The following is a 13,136-nucleotide window of genomic DNA, read 5'->3' as shown; positions in this document are numbered from 1 at the left end:
CTGAGCGGAACGTGTCAAAAAGAGCTTCATCACCACCATCATCATCAGAGATCCGTACAGGTTAAAAAAAGTACAGTAAGTGCATCAGTGTCAATGATCCCCATGGCAACCGTCTCCCACAACAGAACTCTGATGTCGTTTGCACACATTTCTAGAAGCACAATTTTAAAAAGCTGCCCCCCCATGACCTATGTTAGAACACATCCCCAAGGAAGCGGTTTTTGGGTTAATACCAGACCAAAAAAGCTGCGTTTCAGCTGTCCGTTTTTTCCCATTTCACGCTGCCCAATTTCCACTGTATTTATCACCTATAACCCCTGGGACCATTAACCATTTTGGCATAAGCCAGTAGACGGTGGAGGGGGAATTCGGGTCAAAATAGCCCCCGTCCACATTACAGAGAAGCGCAAAACTCAAACAAAACATGAGGAAAAAAAATATATCATAATTTAAATTGATTTTAGTATTTGTCACGAGAGCAGCTCAATGACCTGAAGGAGAAAAACAAAACTACATCTCAGCATGTAGGCGGCCTTCTGAAGCCACGGCAGGGGATGTTTAGGGGAACAGACCCCTCAGGGTCACTATGGGAGTGCGGGACACTGTGGACCGGTCACGGGCCTCCACAGATGCCTTAAACTCTTGTCCATCTTCCTGAAAAAGAGCAAACGAATGAATGAGACTGAAACGCAAACCGGGCGGCATGGAACGGCGGCGAGGAGCCACGTCTCTCCGAAACCCGCGCGCGGCCGAAAGCCTCCATCGCCATCAGTGACACGCAGACGCGGCTGCGCCCCTCCTCAAAACGAGCCGACAACGTCAAGGGCGAGTTCAGCCGGAATGACGGGCGTCACTCACGGACCTCCGTGGGGCGCCGCTGAGCCCAATTTGGGGTCTCCGCTTCCGACAGGCGGCTCCTGGGGACCTATGCATAGATAAACATGCCAAGGGGCCAGACTGCACCCCCAGGCAGCCATTAACACCTCAACAGGAGATAAATACAGGGAGCTGACAAGCCAGGCAGTATCCAGGAGCAATCGGTCACCGGTGACACTTCTATGTGACTAGACATGTGCACAAAGTGAGGAGGCTAAGATGCATGGCTGTATGTGCAGGTAATCGGGGGCACAATTCACGGAAAAACACAGTAAATTACGTTAAGTGCACCACTGCCCCCCCCCCCCCCGCCCCGCCCCCCCAGACCCCTTTTCACCACATGGGCACCAATGCAGACACCCCCTAACCAAAGAGGGGCCTCAGTCACGCTGCGAGATTTGTCGGTCAGCTATGTAACTTGTTGGATTTAAGGTGCCTCAGTCTGAATGGACTTTCTCTTTGTTCACTCACATTTTGCTCAGACCACCTTAAATCCGACAAGTTGTCTTGCTAACCCTAAAATCTAGCTTCGTGGAGGTTCACCAGGACACAAAGAGCAAGCGACTGTCCACAAGCAAGCTAGCTACTCTGGTCATCCACGGGAACCTCGTGGAGCTTAGCCGGCAGACCAATCCCAATGTCCAAACTAAGCTCTACAAACAGACGGCAAGTCTTCCAGAGGGTGGGGGGGGGCATATCTTGGGTTGTGACAGCCCCAGGATGATCCGGAGTCTTCTGTTTGCTCTCCGTTTTGATCACAGCGATTCAGGCATTTTTGGTCTGACACGTGGGGTTATGAATCAAGAGCTTGAATGGGTTTTTACAGATACGCGCGGCGCAGTATGCAGGAAATCTACAGGCATTCTCCAGTGCCCCCCCCCCAGAAGAAGGAGGGGGAAAAAAAAAGAAATAAGAGAAATGCAGATGGAGATGATTGAGGAATGGGGGCAAGCTGGGCCCCGGTGCAGTGTTGTCCATGACAGTGACACCAGCCCGTCACTGGGAGGGGGCTCTGTCTCCAGCAGTGCATCATGGGATTGTGTTTGACTGAGTTGGGCCTGGTGAAGGGATGAGATAAGGTCTGCTGATTGTATTAGACCCCCCTCCCCCGTGCACATTGAGGGCACCGGGGGGTCATGGGTTCCCGCTCAGGGCAGCGGACTGTCCTCCTCCCTTTCCTCTTCCTCGGGACCCTCGCTGTCAGAGTCGGGGGGGCCGCGTCCTGCAGCGATGATGATAGCACGCCGCTGCTCCTCATCCACCCGGCCAGCCTTGTCCTGCGTCCCTTCAATATGCTGGATGGCCTACAGGTGGAGGGGAAGGGGGGGGTCAATAAAAATTAGATAAAAACATCACTCCAAATGATATCATTCTAAATGACAGCCTGGAATGGCCTGCTCCCCCCCCCCCACCTGCACGATAGTGTCCAGGTTCTGCCGTGACGTAGACACTGTGTTGATGACGGAGGCTGGGGTCATGGTAACCACGGTAACGTGGTGGGGCACTGGAGCGGGGACAATCACTGTGGGGTGGTGGGTGGGGGCCGGGGGTGTGAGAGGGCCCAGCACCTGTCAGGGTTCAACATTAATATAATTATCATTACAATTATTATTACAGAGACATTTGCATGACATCAGTGGCTCTGGCGCCCCCTACAGGCCACATGCAGGTCCCACCTGAGGGCTGTGTGGAGACAGCTCCTCCTTGGGTGACTCCTGCTGCTGGTGCTGCTGTAGCCGAAGCAGCATCTGCGTCTGCACATGCTGCTCCTGCACCTGCTGAGCGATCACCTTCAGCTTCTCCGGGTACAGGTGGGCGTCCAGGGAGCGGATCTGGGGTCACATGACGGCAGATACGGTCACATGACGGCAGATACGGTCAAGCGACAACTCGGCAGAAAAGCTAATCGGACTGGAGCAGCTGCTGCAAACAGGGGGAGGACTGCTGAAGTTAAATATGGGAGAGGTAGGACTTACTGATACCCAAGAACAGTCCCCAAGCAAGGAAGGAAGGCATGCAGGCAGGACATATAAAGGGATGCACAGTACAGTGCAGGAGGGATGCACAGTACAGTGCAGGAGGGATGCACAGTACAGTGCAGGAGGGATGCACAGTACAGTGCAGGTGATAAAAGCGAGGCAGAGACATGCTTATAAACACAAACGATGAGTAATTTATGCCGTGTTCCATTTACCTCCGAGGTCGGACCTCGGAGCTGGGAATGACATCACACACATGAGTTAAACACACTCCAGTATAGCAAGTCAGACAGCAATTTAGCAATATGAGGGACCCGTTTTAAAAAAGCAAGATTTCTTGCTTAGCCAGATAAATTGGGCTACCATAAATCTGACAAGTTAAATGGCCTTACACTTAGCCCAGACTACCTTAAATCCGACAAGTGATCTGACTAAGTGAGAAATCCCGTTTTCTTAAACCGTTCCCAGTTATAGCCTGATTGTTAGCCATTGTTAGCAATATCAGTTGATAACACATTACATGGTACATTGCACAGAGAAACACTGTAGCAACACGTCCACAGATAGCGGTTGGACAGTCCTGTGTATACGACAGATTTAATGAGAAATGTAAATGCTATTAAACAGTATAAAACTACAGCTTTAACTTCTGTTGATAAATGGTGCAGCCATTTTGAATTCTGAGCTGGAGGTTGTGTAGATGTCTCGGAGTTCGCGAGGCGGAATTCCGACTTCAGGGGGCGTTCCAGTTGAAATTTCTGACTAGGAGCTCTGAATTTCTGAGTTTAAATGGAACGCAGCATCAATGCAGGTACCATACTGTGGCAGGTCAGAGAGCTGGGTTTGTGCCCTGAACCGGACGTGTTTAGGGACACGGAGATGTTGAGTATTGAAGAAGCAGATAGCAGAAGACAGACAGGAGAGCCGCTGGAGGAGTTGATCAGTTCTCCGCTCAGAGAACGTGCTTCATTACTCAGCAAGGAGCACAGTGTGGGCAGCATCCTCTCCCCCACCCCTGCAGACTCCATCCCAGCCTTCCTCAGAAGCTCGAGCTGCCCCCCTCATCTCGACATCACACCATCAGGAAACATCATAACCCTCACTACGATAAACCCCCAAAACGTGCAGTGACCTGCTGTAGAAAAGTGACCTACTCTGCAAGCAAGTCCAGCTGGTCATTGATGCTCACCCTGGGGGGGGGGGGGTTGCTTACCTATCAAAGGGCAGCTCTTCATTTGAATCTTGCCGACAACACCCCTTTTACTTGCTAACCTCGTCAACTTACCGAGCTGATAACCACTGTCGTAGTACCATTTTATACTGGTTGCAGTTAACCTGGCTCTGATAAAGTAACTCTGGCTAGGTTAAACTTGCTTTGCAGTAAATCACACTGATCTCTTTCCATACTTCCCTCTTGCCGTCATTCTCCAGCATATATCGAGTCCCTATAATTTCTCTTTGCCTCTCGATATTCCTCTTCACATCCATCTTCATGAATCTGACCTTCTCCCTGTTCCCCATTAGGACAGCCACAGTCTTGGATACCCTTTGTGATCCAGGTCTTGGTATGTGGGACACAACACATTGTTCCCCAGGCGAATAATTACACCCATGCAGCCACTGATGTAGTCAGGGATGCAGTCAGAGAGCCCATCAATTTCCTTATATACAGCATATAAACGACTCCCAGACTATGGTGGAAATCTATTCGCTGTCACCAGTGATGATTATGAATATGATGGGGCAGTGCGATTGGAAGAATGTGACAGACGAGCGCATGACCTCACCCGTGCAATCCGTCTCAGGCTCCGAGCCACTGTTTAATATCGGGGAAGAAGACTTTTTCTTCCAGTATGACACGATCAGAATTACACCGCTTGGAGTTAACAGAAACCGCTATACCATCCACTTTACCTTCCCAGTTAACTCCAGTAGGTGTACACTGGCTTAAAGCCCTAGTGTGATGCTGAATTCAGCCAAGCTTTTGCATCTATGACTCTCTGAAGCACATTAAGCTGCACTCCCGGTCCTTTTGGCTAGGTACCCAGGCGTGCAGGTGTCTCTCTCAAATTAATTCCTCCCAATTTGCCTTGGCCAGCTGTCAACTAGGAAACCGCACAAAGAAGCTAGCAACAGCAAAGAACTTTATGCTACAGCTACAAACTGCTTGGAATAGTATGTTCTTTAAATAATATGTCCCATATTTTGTTAGTGTACTCATTTTCAAATGTCTATAAAATAACGGAAATACTCGCAGTTTGTAAACAGGACCACAGGCCACCACAAGCACCCCGGGCACCGGCATCGCGCCTTGGCAGAGTCTCGCGGTGTCTGGAACTCTCCGGAAAGGAAGGCAGTGGTTTTACGGCATGAGAAATCCCTCAATTTGACATTTTGTTGATGGTGGTGGAAAGTGCTCTCTTAAGTACTGCGCCAGGACCCCCTGCTGTGCTCGGCCGTCGAGAATTGGGGATCCAAATGAGTACTCGTGAGTACTCGTGCTTAGACCACGTGACCAATCGTGTGGATGGGGCAACTTCGTTCTTGATGACGCCAAAGCCAGCATGAAAGAGATGCTTCACCATGAGCCGAATATAATCCCTCCAAATGACTTTGCATACTTTGGCATCTATCTTTCTCAATGAGCGGTTATGAGGTCTAAAAGATACCAGGAAAATGCAGCCCATGCAAAAACAGAGCCCTTAAACCATGGAGAACACTCAAGGCAGTACTCATATGCCTTAGAGAAGGGCGAAGGACGGCTCATCCCTCTTTCCTCTGCCACTGATCAGCCAGTCGTCTTGCATGCTGAACCAAAGCACAGACGCCACACTCAACGAATGCGTGCTGATTCAGTTACACCCAGATGACGGTGTCTTTCTTCTAACCGACATGGATTTCAACATCGAAGCTCAAGTCTACAAACACTTCAGCCTCCGGCCAGTAAGGGGCGCCCCCACCTGCTCCTCGAGCATCATGCGCACCGATCGCTCCTTATCCAGCTGCTGCCGGAGCTCGATCATCTCCCTGCGCAGGTCCTCCACCTTCTCCTCCTCCAGGATATCCGGAGACCCAATCCCTTCATCCTTCTCCTCGGCGCGTCTCCGCTTTGGCGACGAGCCGCTGAAATCCTGCGGACACAAGCCCCGATTATGCAACGTGACGGTACGACCGATACTTATGTGTCAAAGCCACAGAAATAAAACTTCATTCTGTCAAAGAGTGACCAATTGATGCACCATATTCAGATTGTCAACAAAGGCAAAACATACTTATGCTCGTTATCAAGTAAGAAACTATTAGCTTCTATGATTTTTTCCTTAATTACCTGATTAATTTAAATCATTATCCATATCATTAATAGCCCATTATCGCCGACAGCAGAAGGCACTACAATCATCACAATTAACTCTCAGATGCTGTTGCTAACAAAAACAAGATAACTCTTATGCCAATACTCCATATTTGTCCATATAATAAATTTAAAAATGGAAGGAGGACAGACCAAACTAGAGGCATAGCGGGTCTGAACAGTAAGTATCTCACCTGGATGAAGCGCTTGAGCTGATTGTTCTGCTGAAGTAGCCGGGTTTTCTCCTGCTCCAGACAGAAAATGTAGTCTGCCGTCTGCTGCAGGATGGCGGCCTGTGAGGGACAATCTTGTTGAGCCAATTTGGAGAGACCTCCACGGCAACAAAGACGACGCTCAAGGCATCAACCAGCGGACAAATGCGCTGCCTGGGAAACTCACGATGTTTATGGAAAGGTCCAAAAACCGGAAGCCATTATATCGAGGACATCAAGGACACTGATCAAGACAATCAGCAATGAAGAACATGATAAAATTCACGAAACCCCGAAGGGAACGGCATGCCAGGCTTCCTGTCCATCACAGGGCACCAGAGTTGACGATATTTATCCATTTCTGTGGTTATCTGATGAACTGCCTGCTATTTTGCAGCGTTAGCAGATTTCAGCCTAATTATCAAAAACTAAAAATGCCAAAAGACTTATTTTGTTTGGTTACTTATGGTTACGGTTAGGGCTGGGTAGGGGTTAAGGTCATCGTGTTAGGATTACCACCCAATCGGTGTGCTTATTCGTAATTATTCTACATGTTATTGGCTGAGGCTGCTGTCAGTCAGGAATAACCCCGTACTTGCTTACACGGAAATGCCCGCCCCTTCTGCCACTCAGTTTGGCAGAGATAAGTTTGAGATACGTAATTTGAGCTGTGCATAATAAAAACTGGATGGAATAAGACATCACCTCACTGCCCTGATCAGATAAGCTGCAGGACCGTCTCCTCACTGGCAGATTCTCGAAGTCCCTGAACTGTACGTGGCGGCAGGACGTCACCGTGTCGCTGTCTTTCCGTCTCGCTCACCTTGCTGAGCTTCTCCCCGTCGCTGTGTGGGATGAGCGTCTTCAGCGACTGGAAGCCTGCATTGATGCTCTGCATGCGCCGCCGCTCGTTGCTGTTGGCGATCTCCCGCCGGATGCGACGCTCCTGGTCCCGCGCCGTCTCGGGGGTCAGGGGGATGTTGGCCAGGCTGAGGGGGTGACAGGGCAGAGTGCTACTAACATGGACCCATATTTATCGTCACGTCTAGCCTAGAGCCAGGGCAGGCAACCCTCCCTGATCCTGCAGTGCCGGAACCCAGCAGGTTTTCTATCCTGCTTGATGAGTTACTATCAGCTGTGGTTCATCAGAGGCCAGGTAGGCCACGGGATAGGAACCCACAACCTTCTGTGGACAGGCACAAATCCCTGCAACCTACTAACCTGTTTAAACTACATTCACTTTAAGGTAGAAAACAGTAGCCACTAGATGATCTACTGGCAATTATACATGTATTTATGAGTGTATATGTATATATAGAGCATTATAATTAACAACTACAGTAACCATAATTCAATTAGGTTAACAATCACATGAACTGGCTGCACATGTGATTTATGTTAAAAGCACAAAACACTACATAAAACATAGTAGCCAAGGATGACTAGAAGAATCGCTGAACTGTGAACATACCATGGGGAGATTCTAGCAGTCTGCCCCACAGCGCACAATAACGGCCAGGATCAGGACAGACCTGTTCTCCATTATAAACCAGAACAACCAGCCGCGGGGCTGTTGTTCACGGTACAAACTTTGGAAACCGCTCCATCAACTGTGTACGCTGCCTCCCCCCCCCCCCAATCAACCCAACCACCCCCCCCCCCCCAGTCACACATCCAGATGCTTACCCAGTGAGTTACCCTGCCCAGGGTGAACAAGACTACAACACTGATCATCCATCAAGGAGGAGCGACTGCACACTCAAAAACCGAAAGTATTTAGGGATGAAAACAAAAGCCAGTCTCTTGAATAACAAACTGTAGGTAGAAGTGTAAACAAAAATGACAGATGATTTGGAACTGACTAGATAGGAGCCTTAATGAAGACAAAAGCCCATTCGGCAGAGAATATACGGCAGAAACAGACAGCAAAGGCATATCCAGTTTGAGAGCTCCTGCCCCCCCTCCCCCCCCCCATAGCCATGGGACTGTTACACGGGCGGTATAACATCTTAAGTTGACATCCTGGGTGTCGAGAGGAACGTGGGGATTCTCAAAGACTTGTGTCCCCTGTGAGCGTCTATGCAAACACACCTCGGCACCAACATCAGTAACAGAAAAATGGCCAGTCAATGATTCCCCTCTCGATCTATGCTGCACCATCTATTAACATGGCCTGATAAGTTAACGTGCCTCTTCCAGAAGCCACACAAGCAGGGGAATTACACCCATGCTCATACTTTCAATACAACCACTCACTAGGCTGCCGATTCAGCCTCTGTTGTTAGTTACTGTGCCACTGAGAAAGTTACTTAACCTGAACTGTTCCAATACAATGTCCAGTTAAATTAATTGACGATATTGTTGGCCACACTGGCCAACAGTGAGTCCTTAACCAAGTGAGTTCTTCCAAACATTTAATCATGTCAGACTTTTAGACAAAGCTATAAAAAAGGTTATTTCAGGTTTCCATTCACATTCAGGTTTTAGACATTTTATATGAAATATTTCCTCATGCAGAGAACAAGTGCTCATCTTAGTTTGACACCTGCAGGAAGCAGCGTCTCCGTCATCAGGAAATATCCCACGTGGGCGACAGTCTGTGACACGACCACAAACTCACAGGGAGTCAGGTCAAATCAAGAGTGTGGAAAAATAGCCGCGTTTCTGCCTTTTGTTCAAACTCTACACCACACTAAACACATTCCTGTCACAAGAACAACAGGATGACAACGCGAAGGTAAAAAAAAGTTTCGGGCATATAGCCAGGCGAGAAAACAAGTTTTAACAGTGTATGGTGGATATGCGATTCTACTGAACAGCAACTACGTAACATTATACAGCTTTCGCCATTTGTTCCAAACTTTCTGGTCAAGAGACAGGAGACAAAGGACAAGCTGATGGCTCAAAGTCCCCTTAGACAGGGACGAAAAATTGTTTTAAAAACTTTACTTGGCATATTCTGTGATGGTCGGCTGTCTCAAATTGTTCAGCTGAACTTTATACTGAATCTGCCCTTTAAAACGGGCAATTGCACAGTAGCATTGAAAATATATCTTAAGGTTATGGAGGATGCACATAAGTCAATAACCAGAGCAAACTTAATCACAGCTGGAGTCAATGGAATTCGCTCATAGATTCAATACGGGTGGAGTCCTAATAGGAGCGTCTGCAGAACAAGAGGTAAATTAAAAGAAAGACATCAAAACATGTCCTCGTTTTATTTCAGGAAGTTGCCAGTTGTGTGGTAAGTACTGCAGGACACCCTCCGTGTGTACTCTGCATGTATTACGGTTCTGCTTAATTTTAACTTTAATAATCCGGGATCATGCCCGACCCCAGGGCCCCCAGTCCGCAGCGGCTGCCGCCACCGGCGTCTCGCGCACCGAAGGACTACATTTCCCAGCCTGGCCGCAGACTGGCCTCCGCTCGTCCAGGAACAGCGATGGGCCTGGTTAAGACACACACCCCCTTTGTTTAAAAGGCACCCCCCTAACAAGCCTCTTCCACCTTTGTAACCCGCATATCCGTGCGTGTTCGCCCCCGGAGCCCCCGCGTTAGGGATCTAAGGTGGTCGGCAGAGGTTGTAAAGGGGCTCGATCCGAGGGCTCCGCCGCCCAGCAGAACAATGCGACCCCGCTTCCTGCGCCGCCAGCGCCCGGCGGCATGGCAGACCGGCGGGGGAGACGGATCTAAATTAGCTGCGCTTAAACATTTCTTATTTATTATAGGTAGAATTTAGGCAATCTGCGTTGCATTCTTTAAGATTTAAACGATGGCGACGGCACGTCGCAGAAAAAAAGCGGAGCGAGACGCCAGATGTGCCCGACTTTGGGCGCAAGCATGGCCGCTTTTAGCCTCCCGATGCCTCCAGCACGTCCCGCATATCCGCGTCGGCTGCCCATGCAGCTCCGCAAACGCGCCGCAAAAACCCAGCCGCTACTCGTCAGCATTTAAACCCGCAAAGGAGCACAGAAAACGTGCAGCTAGTCGGTGAAATTCGGGGCGGATTTTTACGGAGCAGCCCGAGGCGGCGGCAGCGTGGTACTTATAAAAACCACGTGGTTAATGTTTGCCACACACAGAATAAGCCGATTTCGCACAGAATTCGGCCAAAAAGACGGGTTAACGGGATGGGTCGCTGTTAGACAGCCTCGGCCCAAGGTATAAATAACGACATTAAGCGATCGGCACCGAGCAGGTACTGCTTCCTTGTGTATCGACCGTAAAGTACATCAACACGAATAGGAACAGGCACGCTGCCTTGCAGGTTCCCTCACCCATGAAAAGCATGAAATGCGCGTCGACCTTACAAAAATGGCCCATCAAACGCAGAAAGTGGACAGAGCAGCGCACACACCTGCACAGACCGCCGATGACTTCTTTCTCCGTTTTCCTGAAATGCTGTAAAGACACCTTCTGACCTGGTACCATGAAATACTCCATGCTTTTCTTTCCAGTTTGGGGTACTTGATTCGTCCTTTTTACCTCTTCCTCTCCGCGTGCAAAATTATATTCGCCCCGTGTTTGTTCTATTCCTCCCCCCCCCCCAAAAAAACCATCAAAAATATTCGTAGTTTTCCTTCACGTATCACATGCAATTCGGCTGCGCGCTCAGAGCTGCAATAATGCCGTGCTTCCAGCTGATGGGGGTTCCCTCTCTCCGTGTGTGTCGTCCTGCCCCCGCTCCCAATCTGCATCTACGCCTCTGTGTGTGTGTGTGTGTGTGTGTGTGTGTGCATTTGCAGCTGATCGGATGTCTTTCAGGGCGGGAAACAGCTGGTTGAAATCACACGACAGCTTCCTTGCTCGGAATATAGGGGCTTACTTGTAAACAAAGGGTCATTTAAACATACGTGCTGGGGGGTCTTTATAAGGTAATACTCCGAAAAGCAGAGGGAGGGGGGATTTACCACCGCTGCTTCTTTTAACGTATAAGCAAGTGTTTTAAACAATCGGCGCCAATGCCAATTATTAAACCGTCTGTTTTCTGTGGGCATACGGTGTACATATCGACGTCCCGACAAGTCCGCGTGAGTGTCCCCCCCACCCCCACAGGGTTATGTTCCTGTTACGCTGGGGCTCCGGCAAAGTGGGTCAGCTGACCGGTTCGTCGGGGTTCGGCTCAGCCCGACGTCGCTCCCATTTTGTGGGCGTGTTGGAGTAGGAGGGGTGTTACCTAACCCCCCCCCCTCCCAGCGCGGATGCCGTACTACAGGGCGCTAAGCATTCCCACAAAATGGGGGCGCCAGTAACACAAGCGGAAACATTTAAAAAGGGTTTATAGTACCTCTCTCTCTCTCTCTCTCTCTCTCTCTCTCTCTCACACACACACGCAATATTCATTCCTTGAATATTTACAGTATGAATATTGTGTGTGTGTGTGTGTGTGTGTTGTGTGTATTCAAAAGGTACCACTTTAGATTGGAACTGAATTTTTTTTTTCGTTACATTGCATACGCAGTTTTAACATCTGGAATTGATAGGCTACCAGTAAAACAAGTCTGCTTTCCGCTTAAAACAAAAAATGTATTTAATGTAGGATTAATTTGACTTGTGTTTAAGAAGAAGTACCTGTTAAATAGTTAATAGTTACTTTGGTATATGCTTGAATCCTCGGCATGCGTTTGGTAACATGATAATTCATTTCACCAGATATTTTTGTTCACATTTTAAAAACAGAATAAACCGTTTTATGGTTTAATCGATGTTGCTCTTGAAAGTCTACGGCATACTCGGGTCTAAACTATTACCTATAATTAAGTACTGCATGTTCAACATATATTTATAGCGCCTGCTGCCATGTTAAATGAACATGTTGGCGTGATCTCCTCATTGAGGCGCACAGAGATCTCCGCTCCCAAGCTAAGGCTTAAGCTGAACTTTAAACTGATTGCTAGATCAATCAAACTGCATTTGAAGTGTGTATGTGTATTTCTGTCGTAGTTACTTGTTCTGGCATATCGCCTACTACCTGCATATCGCACTGCCCTGTCTGTCTGCACAATATTATGTCTTGTCTTATTTGCATTAAGTGCACACTGTGGACCCTGAGCTTCGCCATTTCGTCTTTCTGGTAAAATCACCACATTTCTCAGATATCCTTCCGTATGAATATGCCACATCTCACACTATTCTGACAGGATTTGTACGTCCGTCTGAAGATCCTTTTTATTCAACATATAGGCCTACAGAGACTCGTATCCATACAACAAATGCTGAAGTTTTCTAGAACCCTAAACTTTAAAAGAACATAACCATAATCACTATATATATCCTGAAAATTCAGAATACGTGTCTCCCTTCAGAGATTCAACTCGTAGGCTTTAACACGCGAGTTAATGTATACGCGCTGCTGCTTTACCGCCCTCTACTGGACACTCCTGATTCATCTCCGGTGACTCCAAAGCAAGCTTCTCTACTATCAGCACAGTACAGTACAACCAAAGTACAACCTCCATTTAGTTTAACGGAATAGAATAGAAAATCTGTATTGTCATCGTAAGTGCACAATAAAATTTGGTATGCCACTTCAGTGACAATGCAGAAAAAATTAAAGAAAATAAGTTAAAATGTGTGTGTGTGTGTGTGTGTGTGTGTATATATATATGTATATGTGTATATACACACTCTAGAAACGAATTTGAGAAAAATAATCCATTACATTGACATCAAACTGTGGTCAAGTTGCTTATTACATGATTAATTTGTTTTTGTAAT

The 13,136-nt window shown here is 48.1% G+C and overlaps 1 protein-coding gene across 2 annotated transcripts; it reads right to left on the bottom strand.

Moving 5' to 3' along the window:
• Positions 1-1,197: 1,197 nt before the first annotated feature.
• On the bottom strand, positions 1,198-11,254 carry LOC111860584 (transcription factor AP-4-like). 2 transcript variants are annotated; one of them, XM_072711960.1, is made up of 7 exons: positions 10,777-11,254; positions 7,243-7,408; positions 6,402-6,500; positions 5,816-5,986; positions 2,553-2,708; positions 2,289-2,444; positions 1,198-2,180 (listed from the first exon to the last, which is right to left on the bottom strand). In XM_072711960.1, the coding sequence occupies exons 1-7, from the start codon at positions 10,860-10,862 to the stop codon at positions 2,025-2,027; spliced, it is 990 nt and encodes a 329-aa protein (XP_072568061.1). In that variant the 5' UTR covers positions 10,863-11,254; the 3' UTR covers positions 1,198-2,024. The 2 variants fall into 2 exon arrangements, with proteins under 2 accessions (XP_072568061.1, XP_072568062.1); XM_072711961.1 differs by lacking the exon at positions 10,777-11,254 and adding an exon at positions 8,106-10,698.
• Between the last annotated feature and the right edge of the window lie 1,882 nt (positions 11,255-13,136).

Source organism: Paramormyrops kingsleyae, chromosome 5, assembly GCF_048594095.1.
Source record: "Paramormyrops kingsleyae isolate MSU_618 chromosome 5, PKINGS_0.4, whole genome shotgun sequence".
Lineage (NCBI taxonomy): Eukaryota > Metazoa > Chordata > Actinopteri > Osteoglossiformes > Mormyridae > Paramormyrops > Paramormyrops kingsleyae.
The sequence above is the reverse complement of the archived record's forward strand: the minus strand, read 5'-3'. Positions and strand labels throughout refer to the sequence as shown.

Coding starts and splice junctions, on each gene's coding strand:
- LOC111860584 (XM_072711960.1), bottom strand. CDS start 10,862: ATGGAGTATTTCATGGTACCAGGTCAGAAGGTGTCTTTACAGCATTTC. Junction 5,987..6,401: donor AGCTCAAGCGCTTCATCCAG/GTGAGATACTTA, acceptor TTGTGTCCGCAG/GATTTCAGCGGCTCGTCGCC. Junction 2,709..5,815: donor GCATGATGCTCGAGGAGCAG/GTGGGGGCGCCC, acceptor ATGTGACCCCAG/ATCCGCTCCCTGGACGCCCA.